General features: G+C 35.2%; 1 protein-coding gene across 1 annotated transcript; it reads right to left on the reverse strand.

The window, feature by feature from the left end:
• Positions 1-2884: 2884 nt before the first annotated feature.
• On the reverse strand, positions 2885-16885 carry LOC104106216 (sm-like protein LSM1B). Its single transcript, XM_009614715.4, has 5 exons — positions 16533-16885; positions 5004-5072; positions 4813-4928; positions 4644-4706; positions 2885-3343 (listed from the first exon to the last, which is right to left on the reverse strand). Exons 1-5 carry the CDS (start codon positions 16591-16593, stop codon positions 3266-3268), a joined length of 387 nt encoding a protein of 128 aa, XP_009613010.1. The 5' UTR covers positions 16594-16885; the 3' UTR covers positions 2885-3265.
• Positions 16886-20495: the final 3610 nt, after the last annotated feature.

The raw sequence follows: 20495 nt of genomic DNA on the forward strand, positions 1-20495 counted from the left end.
TCTAGGAAGGGTTCTGTTTGAACTAGGCCTCTTAGTAGCCAATTACAAATTATCATACTAATATTTGTAAGCTCATATATAACTTCGTTATAACTTATCTATAATTTCTCTCGGACATTATTCTGGAATTAGCAATGTTGATTGATGTTCCATGAGTTCCATGCCGTCATCGCTCCCAGTGCTAAGTATCTCATTGTATTCTTCTTCTTCCCTAGTGGTTAATTTTTCAAAGCCAAGATTTCTTCTTTCTAAATTAATCCAATCTCTGAATAATACGGAAATCTCTAGGCTGTCCTCCGCTAATGAATGTCTATGATCTCCGATTTGAAATCTTGCCGCGCTAAAAGCACTCTCCGATGCTACTGATGATGCTTGAATAACAAGGATATCTCGGGCCATTATTGAAAGTGTTGGAAAAGCCTTCCCACGCTCCCTCCACCATGCCAAAAGTTATTCGTTGCCTTCTTCGTCTTTAATACTTTCCAATCCTTGATTAAGATAAGAATCAAGTTCATCATCAATAGAGGAATCAAAACCTGTCATATCATCCATATCTTCCCATAGAACTTCTACTCTAGACTTAGAAGTAGAAGGAGCAGTTTCACCACCTGTTGTTTACATAGATTTATATTTATCAAACATTGATCTAATATAATAATATATGTTAGATTGGCATTCTTCGAGAGATGGTTGTTCATTTTCTTGAATTGCTAAATTCTCATAAATTTTACGAACAAGTCCCTTTGCACCTCTTAATTTTAAAGATGAGTTAAGTATAGTAGAAATTAAATAAACTTGGGGAATAGGGAAAAAAATACTTTTTAAATTTTGCAATCATTTCATTAATGGCCGGTGCATAAGTTGGATTAGTTTTATACTTACCAAATACAACAGAAAATTCCACAAATATACCATAATATTTGTGTAATAGTAGGATAATATATACCAGAAAATTATTTTGTAGCATAATAAAAATTTTCTAAAATTTTAGTAAGCTCTTTGATTAATCCCAATCAGAATCAACAATTTGATCAGCGGGACGGGACGAAATGACCATCCCGTTTAACATGGGCCCATCCCGTGTCCCGTTTAACATGGGCCCATCCCGTTTAAAATTAAGTGGGACGGGACGGGACGGGACGGCCCGTCCCGTTGGACAACCTTAGCTGCGTCCCAGACCCCACTTATGGGAAATCACTGGGTTTTGTTGTTTGTTTGTTGTTTGGTCTTTCCTAGTTCCTACGTTACCATGTTCAGGAAAACATGATTCTTGCTTCTGTACATTTGAAAAGTCAAGTTAGGCTGACGCTTGGTCAACCATCTTTTCTAGTTTGATTCATCGATCTTCAATTTTCAAAGGCCTATAATAGGCCGCCTATTAAAGAGTTTGTCTTCGGCCGCCAATTAAAAGAATTGCAATGTGCATTCTAATAATGTATGGTAGGAAATTGAAGGAACAACTCAGAATGGGTAACATAGAAGATTTTCCCTAGCTTGTTTCTAGGTTTGGTGTATAAACAATAAAACAAACACTTCAAGGTATAAGGTATAGAGAACTTGGTTTGTCGACCCCGATTATAGAAAATTATTCATCTAATTGCTTATCCTTCTCTCTTTTACGAATTGTAATTTGCCACGTTTTAATAAATTCATGAGTTGGTCGTCTTTAAGCTCTAAATCCTGAAGTAAAGAAAAATAGTAAAGAAGAGGGGATGAAACAAGAGTAACACCCACGAATCAAGTACATTCCTTCTAGGTTAATGGTAGAAGCATTGACTAGCCAGTTAAGGACTACTTGGACCTTCTTTGATCAATTTAGTGTTTCCGTTCAACCTTTTTACTGAGTCAAGGCTGCTGACATTTAAGACTGCATGTGTTTAACATCAACGAGGAGGTTTATGTCAACATAAAAGACTTGAAAACTCTAGAATAGAATTGGAGAACGACCACGTCTTTGAAATATTCATTTATTTCATAGCCAAAATCACTGACCAACAAGACCTGGGGACGACTAGTGCAACGAGTTCTATGTCAACATGGATGACATGTGTGATGTCCATGACGGAGGGCGGGCGGGCTGATGAGGGTTGGTCAAGTTGGACTGATCAACTTCTAGGCTGGCAAGCTTCTGAAGAAGGCGTACACAGAATCCCACATCGGAATGAGAGGGGAAAGTGACGTACTTTATAAGACATAACACAAGTTCACATGGTAAGCGCGCTTTTGAGTTCGATGATGGCGTAACCTGAAAGAAAAATACCTAGGTTTAAAGGGGACAATACGTGCCATGAACTTTGGATAATGACAACATGAAACTCTAGAATACAAACATTTTCACCACATTTTATCACTTAACTATAACTATGACAAAATTAATATAATTGCGTAAACATCGATTATGAACGAGATATTCCAACTAGTAGTACTTTCCAATTGGAAAGCAATCAAAGACGAGAATACTTTCTTAACCTTTTAGTTAATTTCCTTTAATTCATCAAAATTAAACTACCATTCCATTTATTTATTTATTTTCATTCACTTTCTGCCCTACTACGGATTTTAAAGAAACGCCTCATAATACAGAGAAGGAAAAACGACTCCTTTTGAGTTTTGACTAGAAAGAATAATGATACACATAAACATCCAGCCTATATGTACTTTTCCTTTCTCTTCTTTCAGAAAAAATTCAAATAAATTAAGAATTTCAAACAAGGGTCAAGTTGTTGACGAAATTCAAGATTCATGTTACACTCTAGGTGATATCTATAGGTGACTTGCCAAAGTTTATATGCTAAATTGTTATCAAAAAAGGAAAACACACCACCAATTACCTTAAAATTAGAGTAGTTCCGAAGCAATGCAATGAACACCAAGCACAGAAATATAAGCAAAATTAGCTGTTATTTTAAACGGGATAAATTGCTGAATCCACATTTCAGTCTATACAATCAACCATAAAAGTTTACGTTCTACCACACTAGAATTAGAAGACAATGGAAGAAGGCTGGATAACGTTTACCATCTTCGTAGTCTAGCATTCTAACGGAGAAAATATAAAAAGATAATAGCAGTATCAACTCCTGTTTACCCATCCGAACTGCAATCATTTACTGTAGATGTTACAATGCACTGCCAAATAGGGTACACCAGTGAGAAAAGACAAATCCATTTGTAGTTACTTTTTTTGCCACCACCCAGCTACCGCGATAATATTTGCGCAAGGCATGGCATGATTCCAAGCAGAACCCAGTATCAGCAAGAAATTTCAGTCCATATCAAGGAATTCCATCCTCTTTCTCATTGAACCTTTAAGATCTGTCGCCTCCCTTTCTGCTTTTTGGGCCTGGTGGATATAGACAGATGCATTATTCATAAAGAGAGTTAGACAGAACCAAACAGATTAAAACTCGGATCATATCCAGATAATACACATGTAAAGCAGATATAAAATTAAAGGAAATGGAGCAAACATTATCATACTATACTATTCCTTTGATTTTTGGATAACAAGGTACTTTATATAATTCATGAGTTTCAAGAAAAGAAGTTAATTATGGAATGCAAGCTTTTTACTATATCTTGCCAATAGTGTGGTAGACCTATTCGCTTCCTGGATAGTGGTGGTTCGCGGGCGGGGGAGGGGTGTGCGGAATTTTGTGATATCAAATATCTGTATGTTATCATTTAATAGGTTCCAACATCCTATCAGTATAGCAAGTGATTTTATTAAAAGAAGAAGGGGTCAGGCAGACAGACAAGAAGTGCAAAAGTACAATAGAAGGCTCTGGTCAACAACTTAAGCAACATGCAAATAAACCAGAGGCCAACAGACTTTTGACAGCTAGTGTTCCCGTAATAACAAGCTAAAATGATTCATGGATGCAGAATTCTCAATAAAAGATCAATCAAGCCCATTTTCAGAGACACTAAATAAGAGTTGGTGATTATTATAGAGCACTAAATACAAAAGACCATCCTTCTTCAATAACCCTACATTGTTAGAAGTATATTCATATAAAAGGGACAACATTAAAGTAAAACCGCAGAATAACTCCGTTCATATTTTATTAGTCTTTTGGGAGTGGCAGGGGGCATTCCAACTTCTGATTTAATAAATTTTACTTATATGACACTAACTTCTCATAGACAATTTTTCAGAGAAATTGACAATTAAAAAGCTCTCTACCTGTACAAGGTAGGGGTAAAGCTGCGTACACACTACCCTCCCCAGACCCCTACTTGTGGAATTACACTGGGTTTGTTGTTGTTGTTGTTGTTGTTGTTGACAAAGTTAACATTAAAGAACCTGCTGAGACAGACCCTTCTAGTTCTGATATTTGCAAACCAAAAATTATATGACGGATTTAATCAGACTGAACACGTGCAAAATGGAATAAGGTTACTGATATGTAGTAAGACCAACACCAACTTGAAGCCCAACATGATTAAAAGATTTCAAATTTACAGTAGGGTATATTCACATCTTCCCTAAGAATCAAGAGTCAGATTAGGAGTTAAAAAATGTTAGGAAAAATATAAACCTAAAGTTGCAGCAGAGACAGATAGTGGACCCAAGGCATTCTCATGTTCCAATATGACCATTAAGCATCTAATTAGTCAAACGAAGAGCAATGGGATCATACCCTTCTTATCTCTGCTTCAGGAACACGAGTCATGTGGGGTGGAAGTTCCTCCTTATCTACGTCCTTATCAGTCAGAAGAAAATCTATGAGGCAAAAGGGTGCAGGAATATAAAATAAAAAACAATCTTGCTTTCAAAGAAATTGGAGAGAGAGAGAGAGCAATGCATACCAACTCGCCAATTAACACGACATTTTCCCCACGGATAATATAAAGACCCAATGGAATATCACAGTATAGATCACCAACAATAACACGATCACATGCCCCTTCTAGGACAGCATTAGCTACAAATTACAGAGCATTTCTTTCAGCTGGTTAATTATTACTGTAAAACTGAAGTGATGACAAGAGAAACCTACCAAATTGGTCAAAAGAACGAAGTGTTCCCAAAAGCTTTCGCCCATCTCTCAGCAACACAAGAAGTTTTTCTGTGAAGGATATTCAGTCAAAACAAGAAAAGAAAGAAATGGAGCCTAGGGAGCTAAAACCAGGTTAGGTCATGCTATAAAACTATGACAACATTAACTTGTATGCTGTTTGTTTTTTACAAGTAGTAATATGAATCCTCCCAGCCTAAAGCTTTTGTGAGCAGCTTTCCCCACTTCACGTTTTGCCCCCGAACGAAAACATAGATGCTACCACCTGTTACTAACTAATTCTGTCAAGGATGTAAATATCAAATTCTTAAGAATAGAGGAATATATCTCCATGTAGATCAGTACTTGCAAACAGTCTATGATTCATAGCCTTACAGAAAATGAAAAATCAGTATGAAAAACTGCTTAATAACAGGTGTATGAGTTTCTTGAAGTAGTGTTCAACATTTTACTAGGAAAATACCCCTCCCCCGGGGGATAACAAACAAGGTCGGAAATCCAAACTAGAGTAAGAATTTGGAGAAGTAAATGTGGAAGCAATAACAATAAGGAATTGAACAACTAGAATTAAAGTGTAGAAAATAAAGGATATAGAAAAATTCAAGGAAAGAATTCCAAGAACGCAAGTTCCAAACAACAACGTTTTGATTTATTGAAAAATCAAACGGATTTACTTAAAAACAAATCAAAATAATAGATTCGGATCTTGACCGCTTTACGAGTAACTTGAGACAACAGCTAATAACTAGTATTAATCGCCTTCTAGGAATACCACAAAAAAATCAATGATATCACAATAAAGAAGTTATCTTACTACCTTGAACTAGTAAACGTTGAAAGATAAATCTAAAAACATAAGTAACAAAGGTTCAAAAGAATTCTCAAAGTATAATATTCTTAATCAATAATGAAGTGCCACAATGAATGAAAAGAACTCTTATTTATAGGAGTAAAAAGTCCTTAAAATTAGGTATGGTGGCTGCCAAGACAAAATTAGGTAGGGAGGCTAAGCTAAATACTAGAAAATCTAATACAAACTAATAAAAATAAGTCCCCTTTTGGACCTCTTTTAAGCTCTTCTGGGTGCCCGATTTTGTGACCCAATCTTCCTCCTCTTGGACTTCAATTTGGCCACCAAATAATTGTAAAACTTGGACAATTCATCTCCTTTGAGATTGAGCTTTGTCGATACTTTACCGTTATCTTGTTGATTGCTCTACAATCCACGCACATCCTCCAAGTTCCATCCTTTTTGGGTACCAATAGGATGGGAACAAAGCAAGGGCTCATACTCTCTCTCACAAAGCCTTTCTAAACTTGCCTTTGAAGCTCTTTTGTCTCTTCTGGATTACTTCTATATGCAGCCCTATTTGGGATTTATGATTCAGGCACAAAATCAATTTGATGTTCAATGCCACGTAAAGGTGGCAATCCATTAGGAATATCTTCAGGAACGACATCTTCAAAATCCTGCAAAAGAGAAGAAATACTACTTTGACAAAGAGGAAGTTAGTAACTCAGAATTTATCAAAGCTTCTTTGTAAGTAAGTAGCATTATGGGCAACTCTTCTTTTCTTGCATCTAAACACTCTTTGGCTTTTATATAGAAACTATCTTTTTTTCTTTTCCTTAGCCTCTTTCCTCTCACCGGGACTTTCTATTTTTTCATTCAAACCCCTTTTTATCTCCTCTCAAATTGATGCCCTCTCTCTTTTTTTCTCTTGGCCTGCTTTCTTTTCCCTCAAGCTCACTTTTTATCCCTCCTCTTGGTTTTCCCATAATCTATTTTGATCTTCAAACACTTGAGAAGGAGATAAAGGTGCAAAAGTAAATTTCCTGCCATTTAGCTCAAGAGAATATCTATTCTTCATTCCATCATGAAAAACATTCTTATCATACTGCCAAGGACGACCCAGTAAGATATGACAAGCTTGCATAGGGATTATGTCACAAAAATATCATCCTCATATCTACCAACATTGAATGAGATCATGCATTGTTTGTTTACCACTATCATTTAACCATTGGAATCTATAGGGAATAGGGTGTTTCATGCATGCAAGTCCCAGTTTTTCCACAAAGTATGAACTCTCCACATAGCATAACTATCACTATCATAGAACAAGTTTTCCTTTTTATCCCACACCTAGTATGAAATATATTCTCCCTTTGTTCTTCACTATTGCTTCGCAAATTGATAGTCATAATCCTCCTAACTACCCCAATCATGCCATCATTAAAAGGTAATTTCGCTTCATCTTCACTCATACCCCACTCATCTTCCTAATTTTTTCTCTCGTATTCTCCACTCATAATTTTCCTAGCTACCCCAATCATACCAACATGAGGTAGTTCTATATCATCTTCATCCCCTTCACTCTCATACCCTCCATCTTCTCTAAGATTGATGTTTCTTCTACTTGGACATTCATGCGTCATATGTCCTTCATTTACATTTATGACATTGAATAGAACTAGAAGGTGTAAAAGGTTTTACCTCTCTCTTTGTTCTCAAATTTACCTTTATCCTTGTCTTCTTGAGGTCTAGAAGAACTCTTCATCTATTGATTCGGCCATGGCTTCTTGGAGATGGTGTTTGACCGACCTTTCCACGAGTTAGTTTGCTTTCTTTTGATTTTCTACCTTTACAGACAAATAAACTAACTCATATATTATTGTAATTCTACTACATCAGCTATTTCCTTATTTAAAACCTAGTCATTGTAGCCATACAATTAGCTTGGATCATAGTCATATCCATAGCCAAAGTATTCATCCACAGACATGGACCATTGCTTCAATGTTTGAAGACATTGTTGTAGCTCTCTTTGAAAGTGTGATGGCACGAATCTCTTCCTCATCATCTCGGCCCAAGTAGCAATTGGTGGTTGTCCTTCTTGCAATATGTCCCTAGTAAGCTTTTTCCACCAAATAGCAGCATAGTTAGAAAACTCAACAAAAATAAGTTTAACCTTTTTACTCTCAAAGTAGGTGTGACAGTCAAAGACGGCTTCAACCTTTCTCTCCCAATCAAGGTACAAGTTTGGATCCCTTGAAAGATGGCATCTTCATCTTTATACTACTTATATTATCATCTTCTACTCTACCTCTTTGTCCCCTCTTATCTCTTCCCACCCTATCAAAATCAATATCATCTATAGGGTTTTCTTGATTTACAATGGGAGCAAGGGGTACATTTCTCCTAGCTTGGGGCCTAACATTAACTTCCCTCCTAAGTTCAGCTATTGTATCATTTTGATCATTAATGACGTCCCTCGTCTCTTGGAGTTGTAAATTCCACCTTTCGAATTGTTGATGCATAGCTTGCAAGGTAAAATCATTTCTTGCTTTGATTTCGGCTTCTCGGAGAACCCTTCGTTCATCATCACTACTTGTACGCGACATCTTAAATAATTAAATTGTATCATACAAATTGGCTTTTCCCTTAATTGTTCTCACACACACTTTGCCTTTTTTCCTCTCGAAATAACCTTTGAACAAAATACTTTGTAAATTTATAATTAAAAACTCATACTTAGTAGTAAAATATAGATTTTTGGGGAATGAATGAAAAAAGAACCAAATCCTAGAACTATTAGGCTCGGTTGAAACACGTACTGTAGCATCGTGAATAGTAACTTGAAAAGAAAAGAGTTTAAAAGAAGCAACAAAAAAAAAACGAAAATGAGTTTTAAAAAAAAAAAAGAATTGTTCGCTCTCCAAGAAATTTCTTTTGTATATAATTTGTTTCCAAAAACTAACAAAGGAAACAAGAAGAAAGGATCCTAGATTTCAAACATAAGGAAAAAATTCAATTTTTCTTACTTTCTAATCTAAATATATATTTTTTTCTTTTTTGTTCGTGTCTTGTTTCAACTGAGCCTACTAGTTCTAGGACTTAGTTCTTCTCTCATTCGTTCCCCAAAAATCTACATTTTACTACTAAGAACTTCATACGAGTTGGGTTTAACTATAAATCTACAAAGTATTTTGTTCAAAGGTTATTTCGAGAGGAAAAAAGGCAAAGGCAAGTGTGTGAGAAGAATTGAGGGAAAAGCCAATTTGTGTGATACAGTTTAATTATTTAAGATGTCGTGTACAGGTAGTGATGATGAACAAAGGGTTCTCCAAGAAGCCGAAATCAAAGCAAGAAATGATTTTACCTTACAAGCTATGCATCAACAATTCGAAAGGTGGAATTTGCAATTTCAAGAGATGAGAGACACCATTGCTGAGCAAAATGATACAATAGCTGAACGTAGGAGGAAAAATAATGGTAGGCCCCATGCTAGGAGAAACGTACCCTTGCTCCCATTGTAAATCAAGAAAACCCTATAGATGATTTTAATGATAATGATTTTGATAGGGTGGGAAGAGATAAGAGGGGACAAAGAGGTAGAGTAGAAGATGATACTATAAGTAGTATAAAGATGAAGATGTCATCTTTCAAGGGACAAGGGATCCAGACTTGTATCTTGATTGAGAGAGGAAGGTTGAAACCATCTTTGACTGTCACAATTACTTTGAGAGTAAAGAGGTTAAACTTGTTGTTGTTGAGTTTTTTAACTATGCTGCTATTTGGTGGAAAAAGCTTATTAGGGAGATATTGCAAGAAGGACAAGCACCAATTGCTACTTGGGCTGAGATGATGAGGAAGAGATTCGTGCCATCACACTTTCAAAGAGAGCTACAACAATGTCTTCAAACATTGAAGCAAGGGTCTATGTCTGTGGATGAATACTTTAAGGCTATGGATATGGCTATGATCCAAGCTAATTATATGGAGGAAAAAGAGGCTACAATGGCTAGGTTTTAAATAAGGAAATAGCTGATGTAGTAGAATTACAACAATATATGAGTTAGTTTATTTGTCTGTAAAGGTAGAAAATCAAAAGAAAGCAAACTAACTCGTGGAAAGGTCGGTCAAACACCATCTCCAAGAAGCCATGGCCGAATCAATAGATGAAGAGTTCTTCTAGACCTCAAGAAGACAAAGATAAAGGTAAATTTGAGAACAAAGAGAGAGGTAAAACCTTTTACACCTTCTAGTTCTATTCAATGTCATAAATGTAAATGAAGGACATATGACGCATGAATGTCCAAGTAGAAGAAACATCAATCTTAGAGAAGATGGAGGGTATGAGAGTGAAGGGGATGAAGATGATATAGAACTACCTCATGTTGGTATGATTGGGGTAGCTAGGAAAATTATGAGTGGAGAATACGAGAAAATTAGGAAGATGAGCGGGGTGTGAGTGAAGATGAAGCGAAATTACCTTTTAATGATGGCATGATTGGGTTAGTTAGGAGGATTATGACTATCAATTTGCGAAGCAATAGTGAAGAATAAAGGGAGAATATATTTCATACTAGGTGTGGGATAAAAAGGAAAACTTGTTCTATGATAGTGATAGTTATGCTATGTGGAGAGTTCATACTTTGTGGAAAAACTGGGACTTGCATGCATGAAACACCCTATTCCCTATAGATTCCAATGGTTAAATGATAGTGGTAAACAAACAATGCATGATCTCATTCAATGTTGGTAGATATGAGGATGATATTTTTGTGACATAATCCCTATGCAAGCTTGTCATATCTTACTGGATCGTCCTTGGCAGTATGATAAGAATGTTTTTCATGATGGAAGGAAGAATAGATATTCTCTTGAGCTAAATGGCAGGAAATTTACTCTTGCACCTTTATCTCCTTCTCAAGTGCTTAAAGATCAAAAGAGATAGCAATGGGAAAACCCAGGGGAGGAATAAAAAGTGAGCTTGAGGGAAAAGAAAAGAAAGGAAGCTAAGAGTTAGAAAAAAAAAAAAAAGATACGATCGTGAAAAAGAGGGAGAGGGCCGCAATTTGAGAGAAGAGATAAAAAGGGGTTTGAATGAAAAAAATAAAAAGCATTGGTGAGAGGAAAGAGGCTAAGGAAAGGAAAAAAGATAGTTTCTATATAAAAGTCAAAGAGTGTTTAAATGCAAGAAAAGAGGAGTTGTCCATAATACTACTTACTTACAAAAAAGCTTTGATTAATTCTGAGTTACTAACTTCTTCTTTGCCAAGTAGTATTTCTTCTCTTTTGCAGGATTTTGAAAATGTCTTTCCTGAAGATATTGCTAATGGATTGCCACCTTTACGTGGCATTGAGCATCAAATTTATTTTGTTTCTGGATGACAAATCCCAAATAGGCATGCTTATAGGAGTAATCCAAAAGAGACAAAAGAGCTTCAAAGGCAAATTGAGGAGTTGCTTGAGAAAGACTTTGTGAGAGAGCATGAGCCCTTGCTCTGTTCTTGTCCGAATGGTACCCAAAAAGGACGGAACTTGGAGGATGTGAGTGGATTATAGAGCAATCAACAAGATAACGGTAAAGTATCGCCATTCAATTCCTCGTCTTGATGACATGTTGGATCAATTACATGGATCCAAAATCTTTTCTAAAATTGATCTAAAAAGTGATTACCATCAAATTCGAATGAATCCTGGAGATGAATGAAAAACTGTTTTTAAGACCAAATATGGGCTTCATGAATTGTTAGTTATGCTTTTTGGCTTGACTATTGCACCTAGCACTTTTATGAGATTAATGAATCATATCTTTAAGGATTTTCATGAAAAATTTATAGTGGTGTACTTCGATGATATCTTGATCTTTTCTAACACTTTAGAAGAGCATGTAGAACACTTAAAACAAGTTTTTGAAGTTCTTAGAAAGCAACTTTTATTTGCTAATCTTAAAGAGTGTACTTTTTGTGTGGATCACGTGATTTTCTTGGGTTTTGTAGTTAGTTCTAAAGGAGTTGAGGTTGATGAAGAGAAAATCAAAGCAATAAAAGAATGGCCTAAACCAAAAGTGTAACTGAAGTTAGGAGATTTCATGGACTTGCTAGTTTTAATAGGAGGTTTGTGAGAGACTTTAGCACTATTGCTTCTCCTTTAACTAAAATTATTAAAAAGGATAAGATTTTTACATGGGAAAAGAACAAGATAGATGTTTTTAACTTGTTGAAAGAAAAGTTATGTTCTGCTCCATTGTTACAATTGCCTGATTTTTCCAAATCTTTTGAAATTGAATGTGATAATTCTGGCAAAGGAATAGGTGTTGTTCTGATGCAAGATTCTAAACTTATTGCCTACTTTAGTAAGAAGTTGAGTGGAGCCACATTGAACTATTCCACTTATGACAAAGAGTTATATGTTTTGGTAAGGGCTTTAGCCACATGCCAACATTACTTGTGGCCAAGAGAGTTTGTCATTAAAACTGACCACGAATCCTTGAAATACTTGAAGAGTCAAGGTAAGAAGAGTAGGAGGCATGCTAAGTGGGTTGAATTCATTGAAACTTTTCCTTATGTAATTTCGTACAAACAAGGGAAAGAGAATGTCGTTGCTGATGCACTTTCAAGAAGGTATGTCTTAGTCTCTACTCTGACTTCTAAATTGATGGGTTTTGATCAAATCAAGGGACTTTATGCTGATGATGTTGATTTTGGCAAGATTTTTGCAGATTGTAATTTTATTTTTTTTTGGCAAATCCAATAGGCGCTGAGCCTAGAAGTAGTTTTTATATATATATAACGAACAAAATACCATAAATTATTACAAAGAGTACGGAAATAGAAAATGATAAATACATAACCCTTATTGTCAACTTTGAGTAAATATCACTCAAAATTGACATCACAAATCGACCTAGGTACTAAACATTGCAAAGACAACGCAACTGGTACGTACACTGAACATTATAGCATTCCCAACTCTTGTAAAGCATGAGGTTTGCCAAAGTATCCAGTCATGTGTGCGACCACGTTGTAATATTTCGGCACTGCTGCAAATAGTACATTGTAATTGTGATCCAGTTGTATCTTGTTTAACCATAACTGCCCAGGCTTCTACTTCGCAATCACAGTAAGTTGTGTATCTGTAATTGGGTCCTTTTGAGAGGTTTAATCTTCAAAATGGGTTTCTCTTTAAGGAAAATAAGTTGTGTATCCCTAATTGCTCTTTAGGCGAAGTATTTGTAAGGGAAGCACATTGTGGAGGGCTTATGGGTCACTTTGGAGTCCCAAAGACACTAGACATAACAACAACAACAACAACAACAACCACCCAGTATAATCCCACTAGTGGGGTCTGAGGAGGGTAGTGTGTACGCAGACCTTACCCCTACCATGAGGTAGAGAGGCTATTTCCAATAGACCCTCGGCATCCTTCCCTCCAAGAACTCCCCACCTTGCTCTTGGGGTGACTCGAACTCACAACCTCTTGGTTGGAACTGGAGGTTGCTTACCATCAGAGCAACCCCTCTTGTCAAAAGACACTAGACATACTTGCTGAAAATTTCTTTTGGCTTAGAATGAGAAAAGATGTTGAAAAATGTGTGCACAGTGTTTGGAATGTAAACAAGCTAAATCTAAGGTGTTACCACATGGTCTTTACACGCTATTACTTGTTCCTACTTCACCTTGGATTGATATTTATATGAATTTTGTGTTAGGTTTGCCTAGAACAAGGTATGGTAAGGATAGTATATTTGTTGTGGTAGATAGGTTCTCCAAAATGGCTCGTTTTATTCCTTGTTTAAAGACTAATGATGCTTCACATGTTGTTGATCTATTTGTTAAAGTTGTTAAATTGCATGGTATACCTAGAACTATTGTTAGTGATAGGGATGCTAAGTTTTTGAGCCACTTTTGGCGTGTATTTTAGGGGAAGTTAGGCACTAAATTGTTGTTTTCTACTTCTTGTCACCTACAAACTGATGGACAAAGTGAGTAGTTAATGGAACCTTAGGAAACATGTTGAGGGCTTGTTTTGAAAGGTAAATTAACTTCTTGGGAAAATCACTTACCTATGATTGAATTTGCTTACAATAGAACAATCCATTCTTCTACAGATATGTCTCCTTTTGAGGTTGTTTATGGTTTTAATCCCCTTACTCCCCTTGATTTATTACCATTACCTACTAATGATATTGCTAATCTTGATGGTACGACAAAAGCTGAGATGATGAAAAAATTTCATGAGCAAACAAGGCTTGCAATTAAGAAGAAAAATGAGCAAATTGCCTTGAGAAAGAATAAGGCTCGAAAACAAGTTATTTTTAAACCTGGAGATTTAGTTTGGGTTCACTCTAGAAAGGAGAGATTTCCTTCCAAAAGGAACTCAAAGTTGCATCCTATAGGAGATGGCCCATTTCAAGTCCTTGAAAGGATTGGAGACAATGCTTACAAGCTGGACCTTCCTGGTGAGTTTCAAGTAAGTGCTACATTCAATGTTGCTGACTTGTTTGTTTGATGTAGGATCGAATTCGGGGACGAATTCTTTTTAAGAAGAGGGGAATGATAGCATCAAAAACAAGATAGAGTTTTGGAAGCTCCAAAAAGGTCATTTACTAGATCTCAAGCTAAAAAATTGCAGACTAAGGTTGTTGGACTTCAATGGAAAATAAAGAAGTTTTTAATTGTAGAGGAAGAGCTCAAGCCCAAAGGAAATGAATTGTCCAAGTCTTATAATTATTTGGTGGCCCAAATTGAAGTCCAAGATGGGGAAGATTGGGTTACAATATCAGCCCGTGAAGTCCACCAAAAGGGCACCCAGAAGAGCTTAAAAGAGGTCCATAAGGGAGTGTTTCAAAAGGAGCCCAATTGGAGTCCAAACCAATGGCTCAAACTAGTAGTTTTAAGGCCAAAATCTTCCCCAAAGGAATTTGGACGTCCACTCTTATTTTTATTAGTTTGTATTATGTTTTCTAGTATTTAGCTTAGCCTTCATATTAAAGTTTGTCTTGGCAGCCACCCTAACTAATTCTAAGGACTTTTTACTCATATAAATAGGAGTTCGTTTCATTTATTGTGGCACTTCATTATTGATTAAGAATATTATACTTTGAGAATTCTTTTGAACCTTTGTTACTTATGCTTTGAGATTTATCTTTCAACCTTTACTAGTTTATAGTTCAAGGTAGTAAGATAACTTCTTTATTGTGATAGCATTGATTACTTTGTGGTATTCTTAGAAGGCGATTAATACTAGTTATTAAGTTATCTCAAGTTGCTCATAAAGCGGTCAAGATCCGAATCTATTGATTTGATTTGTTTTTAAGTAAAGGCGTTTGATTTCTTCAATAAATCAAAACGTTGTTGCTTCAATCTTGTTAAGGCTATAGAACTTGCGTTCTTGGAAGTTCTTGGAATTATTTCCGTGAATTTTACCATATCCTTTATTTTCTGCACTTCAATTCTAGTTGTTCAAATCCTTATTGTTATTGCTTCCGCATTTACTTCTCCAAATTCTTACTCTAGTTTGGATTCCCGATTTTGTTGTTATCAGAGGGGGAAGAATAAAGTCCACCGAGCTAGATCACTATGATATACAGCAACAGTTTAGACGTCAATGCTTCATACAGAAAGACTCGGGACCGCATATAGAAATATCTGTCAATTGATGATTTCCTTTACTGCTACTTTTCTCTACCCTTGTCAAATTCTAGCCACCCTCGAAATTAACAGGATAATCAGTTCTCCAACATTCAAGAACAGACAAATGCTAGGATCTCTGTTGCTCGGATCCTCTAAAGTATCGCTACACCCATGTCGGATCCTCCAAGAAATGAATAACTTCTAGAGGATCCGACACACACCAGGCAGCATTTTCGAAGGTAGTGAATCTTTTTTAAGCTACATCCTTATACCGTTTATATTAAAAAACTACATCTCGCCCTCTCCAATAAAGAGTCTGACACTGAAATCCTAGAAGAGATATATTCTACCTTTAAGAGGAGTTTCCAAGGTATTTCTTCTATTTTTTAAGAAATAAAAAGACCTTCAAGATGAGTTTCCAAGGTATCTCATCGTCCCTTTTGATTTTTTAAGCAGAGGAAACATTTACTCTTTTAACATTTTCTGGGTATTAAGTTTTTCCATTAAAGAAGGTATTTTTATCAGAATTCTAGCATTAAATTATGAGCTAAGCTAATGGAAAGTGATAATAAATGTGTTATTCGAGTTCAAGTCAATCACACTTATTCTGGTAAAGCTATTTCTTTCAATTGACAATATATAAACAGGTAATTATACCAGCAAATTTGACCAAAAATATGCCTTTCTCATCATATAATCTCAACGGAATTCTAATTCAGAAAACCGAGCTTGCATCAGGAGAATTTTATCAGATTAAAGACCCATTGACAGATCCTCCAAAAATGCATCAAAACTATCACTAAAGATCCAATAACCAGTACCACAACTAAGTAAGAACACACCCATTCTGACAATTAAACCAAGATCGAAATTTTTTTTTAAAATTTAAACTGACTGGAACATATTATTAGCCTCAAACTTCAATCAATTAATTCTCAACCCCAGCAGTTCCATTTTGCTATATGAATCGCCTATATTCATTCTGCTCTATTTGGAACCCGTTTCACTCCAATTAAGGCCCAATTTTATTAGAGGAAAGAAAAAAACTAAGAACATAATGAAGTATGAGAAGACAAAGGAACTCACTATCAAGATAGCTAGCAAGAGAAGTAGAGGTATAGATATCTTCTGGACTTGCCCAAGACATTGTTGTGCAGGTTTTTCGGTGGCCCAAAAATAACCGAAAAATCTCCCAAATTCAAATCAAATTGCATTGGCAGCTCAAAATTACCCTCTTGTACACCCAAAGCACTTCACTCAAACACAAAATAAACCCTAATTCAAAAACCCTGACTTGTGAATATATATGGGGAACTTTGAAAGGAATGAACTTGTTGACTTTTGGTTGTTTTCAGATCTGAAAATCCCTAACCCTAATCCCAAAATATGGGGCGGGTGAGGTACACTCAACGTTAGAAGTCAATAGTGTTTCTGCCTCTCCTGTATTTTTTTATTTAATTAATTTTTGCAAGGCATTCTCTTCAAAAGTTATTCATTTATCCATTGAAATATTTTATTTTCTAACTAATACGGCTTTTACTTCATATTCATATAAAGTAATTAATATTTAACATTAAAATGATGATTTTCTGCTATAGTTATTCTTGAAATATTTTATGTTATACTGAAATAGTTGTGCAATATGCTGTATAGGTTACAAACTTCGCGGTACACGTGTTTTTAGCGAATACAAAAGTAATTTATATCTATATATATATATAAATATTATTGTGCGAAATAGAAATGTGAGTTGGCACCTATCTTTAACCAATAAACTTATTAAAGTTAATTTTTTTCCTTCTTTTTTTTGAGTTTCCCCCCTCATTTTTCCATTTATCTTATTTTTAGTAGCCCAAAATCTCTGTAAGACTACAATAACCGTTTCTTTATTAGATATCTTAATATCTAATTATTATCTCTTTCAAACTTTTTCTCTCCCCCAATAAATCCTCTATTAATTATGTTCATAACTCCCAAATATTATTTAATGTGTAACTTTATGATATTTTTTGTATTTCTTATACATCTATTCAGAGACGCACCTACCTTAGGATTAGGGGGTCATCGGAACCTGTTAGTCTCGGGAAAAATACTATAAATACATTTTATATATATTTATATATACATTGGGGACCCCTTAAATAATTTATCTGGCCCCCTCAATAAACAAAAGCAAGTTAGGCGCGTTGGTTTTATAACCTGCTCAAACACTTCAGTTACTTGAAAGTTCCAAGTTTGAAACTGACTTCTGCACTTCTTCTGTTTTTTACTTTTTTTTTAATTCTTTAATACTTGTACTGTTGTACACAAATACACAATAGTCAGCCTAAAGTCTTAATTTTTATCTTTTTCCAAACTAAAGAACAAAACTCACTCCTCTTCTCCAACCAGACCGCTCCACCCTTTTGCTAAAAAACAAAACTTTTTTTTCAATTAACCCTATAACCTAAAGTCTTAACTTTTATGCTTTTCCAAACTAAAGAACAAAGCGCACATCTTTTCTCCAAACAAATCGCTACACCTTTCTGCTAAAAAACAAAACCCTTTTTTCAATTAACCCTATTTCGCTTCTGCTCGAGCTCGAATCGGCAGCGGCTACTGGGTTTGAGGCTCTTATTCAACTGAAATAGTAAGTTTATTTGAGTAAAATATTAATTTTATTTGAGTAAAATCTTGATTTTATTTGAGTAAGTTTTGTTTTCTTTTGAAAATATTAACTTAGCAAAATAATTTGGTATAAAAAATTTGCTTTCTGCAAAGAGTCTTAGAGCAAAAAAGTAAATGCATAATTAATTTTGTAGGTATTTGAATATTATGTGCTAGTGTTATTTTGAAATATTCTTTCAGTGAAGTGTTTCTTTTCAAACAAAAACTTTGAATTAGGGCATTTTTTTATAGACAAGAGTGAAATTTCGAGCTTGTTTAATTTAATTAATACTTGTTCTCATAGTAGTTATACTAAGCACTAAGTCTTTATTTTAACTTGAATATGAGAAATTTTTTATTCACAAAGTGTCGTAGTATAACTTTAATATTTTTGCAGGGTTTGCATATTACAAGACAAGATCAATTATATTATGTTTTGCTGAACTAAAAGCCTTTTCACTTCAAGGATAAAAAATTTCACAAATTGATAAGTGTTCCTATTTTAAAGGGTGTAATTTCTCTATTTTAAATGTTATGTTTCCTTTTTCTTGATAGAAGGGGTGTGATTGAGTGATTCCCATATTATATTCTCTTAGTGTTGTTCTTGATAGAAGGGGTGTGATTTCCCTAATGAAAATTTGCTTTTATTCTTGATGGACACTTAAATTGAATTGAATCATTGTTTTGTAGGAAGTTCTTGTTCTTGTAACTTGAGATGGACGTATTTTTGACGAGGTTTAATTCTTCTCAACCAAGTTCTAGTTTTAGAGAGAATTCTTTCCGTCTAGTCGATGAATTTGATGTGAAATCACTAAATCTCGACCCCGGAGAGAAAATACCCATTGATAAATATAGCATTAGAATACAAGATGAAGTGAGAAAATACTACATTAAAAAAGGGCCTTGCCAACCGATTGATTACAAATTTCCTAAAATTTTATTCGGAAAGAAAATGCGTCAATTTAGTTCAAGTTGGTTTAAAGATTCAAACTCTAGATGGTTGGAGTATAGTGTGAAGAAAGATGCGGCATTTTGTTTATGTTGCTATTTATTAAAGAATGATTATGTCCATGGATGCATAGGTGACTCTTTCACAAAAACTGGCTTTAGGGCTTGGAATAAAGCTTCGAAAAGACTTGTTTTACATGTTGGTGAAGTAAATAATCTCTACCATAAGTGTTTCAATAATATGCTAGACTTGTCTAATCAATCTCAGTCAATTCAAGTTGCTTTTAACAAGCAATCCGAGAAACAAAGAAGTGATCACCGAATTCATTTAAATACCTCAATTGATGTTGCAAGGTTCCTCTTGGAATTTGGATTGTCTTTTCGAGGTCATGATGAAAGTGAATCTTCTAAAAATAAAGGCATTTTTCTAGGGCTATTGTAATGGCTTGCAAAGAGGCTTCCAAATGTGGATAGAGTTATATTAAAACATGCTCCAAAAAATGATATGATGACTTCACCAAAAATTAAAAAGGATATTGTTAGTGCTTGTGCACAAGAAACTATGAAAGCTATAATTGATGACTTGGGAGGGGATTATTTTGGGATATTAGTTGATGAGTCCAAGGATATTTCACACCATGAACAAATGGCCCTTGCTTTGCGGTATGTTGAAAAAAAAGGCCAAGTGAATGAGCCATCTATTGGTCTTGTTCGTATTGGTGATACATCTGTGTCACACCTCCTTTTTTTTCCCGAGGGCGATAGGGGATAGAGGAGTTTTCCAATTAAAGTGATATTAATCGAAATGAGATTATTTATTTAGTTCAGAGTCGCCACTTGAAATAATTTATGGTGTCCCAAGTTACCGGTTTATTTTAAATCCCAAATCGAGGAAATTAACTCTGTTTATGGTCCGCGAACACAGAAGACCGTGTAAGGAATTCTGTTAACCCGGGAGAAGGTGTGAGGCACTCCCGAATTCTGTGGTTTTAGCATGGTCGCTCAACTGTAATAATTGGCCTAATTATCTGATTTAATACATATTTGAAAACTTACGGTACATTATTTATCTTCTAACCGCTTTTAATTATTTATGAAATTATTTTTGGAACAAGTCACGATGTCGTACACTTGTCATTTTGGCACACGTTGCAAACCGCGCCACATGAAATGTACCCGCGATTTACGACATGCTTATTTTTATTATTGTTTGAAGTTGTGGTCGAGTCACGTGAAACGCACACTCGAATTGGGGTTACGTATCATAACTATGTCACGGGAACCGTACCCATAGTCACGATAATTTATTAATCACGCCTAAAGCAAACTGCGAATGTTTATAATTCTGTTATCCTAAAGTTTGAGATTTGCATGTGAGGTTCAAATATTATGGTAACATACATGTGGGACTCAGCTAGTTCTTTTTAATTTAAACAAAGTTCTATTAGGGAAGAA

Source organism: Nicotiana tomentosiformis, chromosome 6 (genome assembly GCF_000390325.3).
Source record: "Nicotiana tomentosiformis chromosome 6, ASM39032v3, whole genome shotgun sequence".
In the NCBI taxonomy this organism is placed as follows: domain Eukaryota; kingdom Viridiplantae; phylum Streptophyta; class Magnoliopsida; order Solanales; family Solanaceae; genus Nicotiana; species Nicotiana tomentosiformis.

Coding starts and splice junctions, on each gene's coding strand:
- LOC104106216 (XM_009614715.4), bottom strand. CDS start 16,593: ATGTCTTGGGCAAGTCCAGAAGATATCTATACCTCTACTTCTCTTGCT. Junction 4,929..5,003: donor TCGTTCTTTTGACCAATTTG/GTAGGTTTCTCT, acceptor TGTAATTTGTAG/CTAATGCTGTCCTAGAAGGG. Junction 3,344..4,643: donor CTGAAGCAGAGATAAGAAGG/GTATGATCCCAT, acceptor TATATCCACCAG/GCCCAAAAAGCAGAAAGGGA.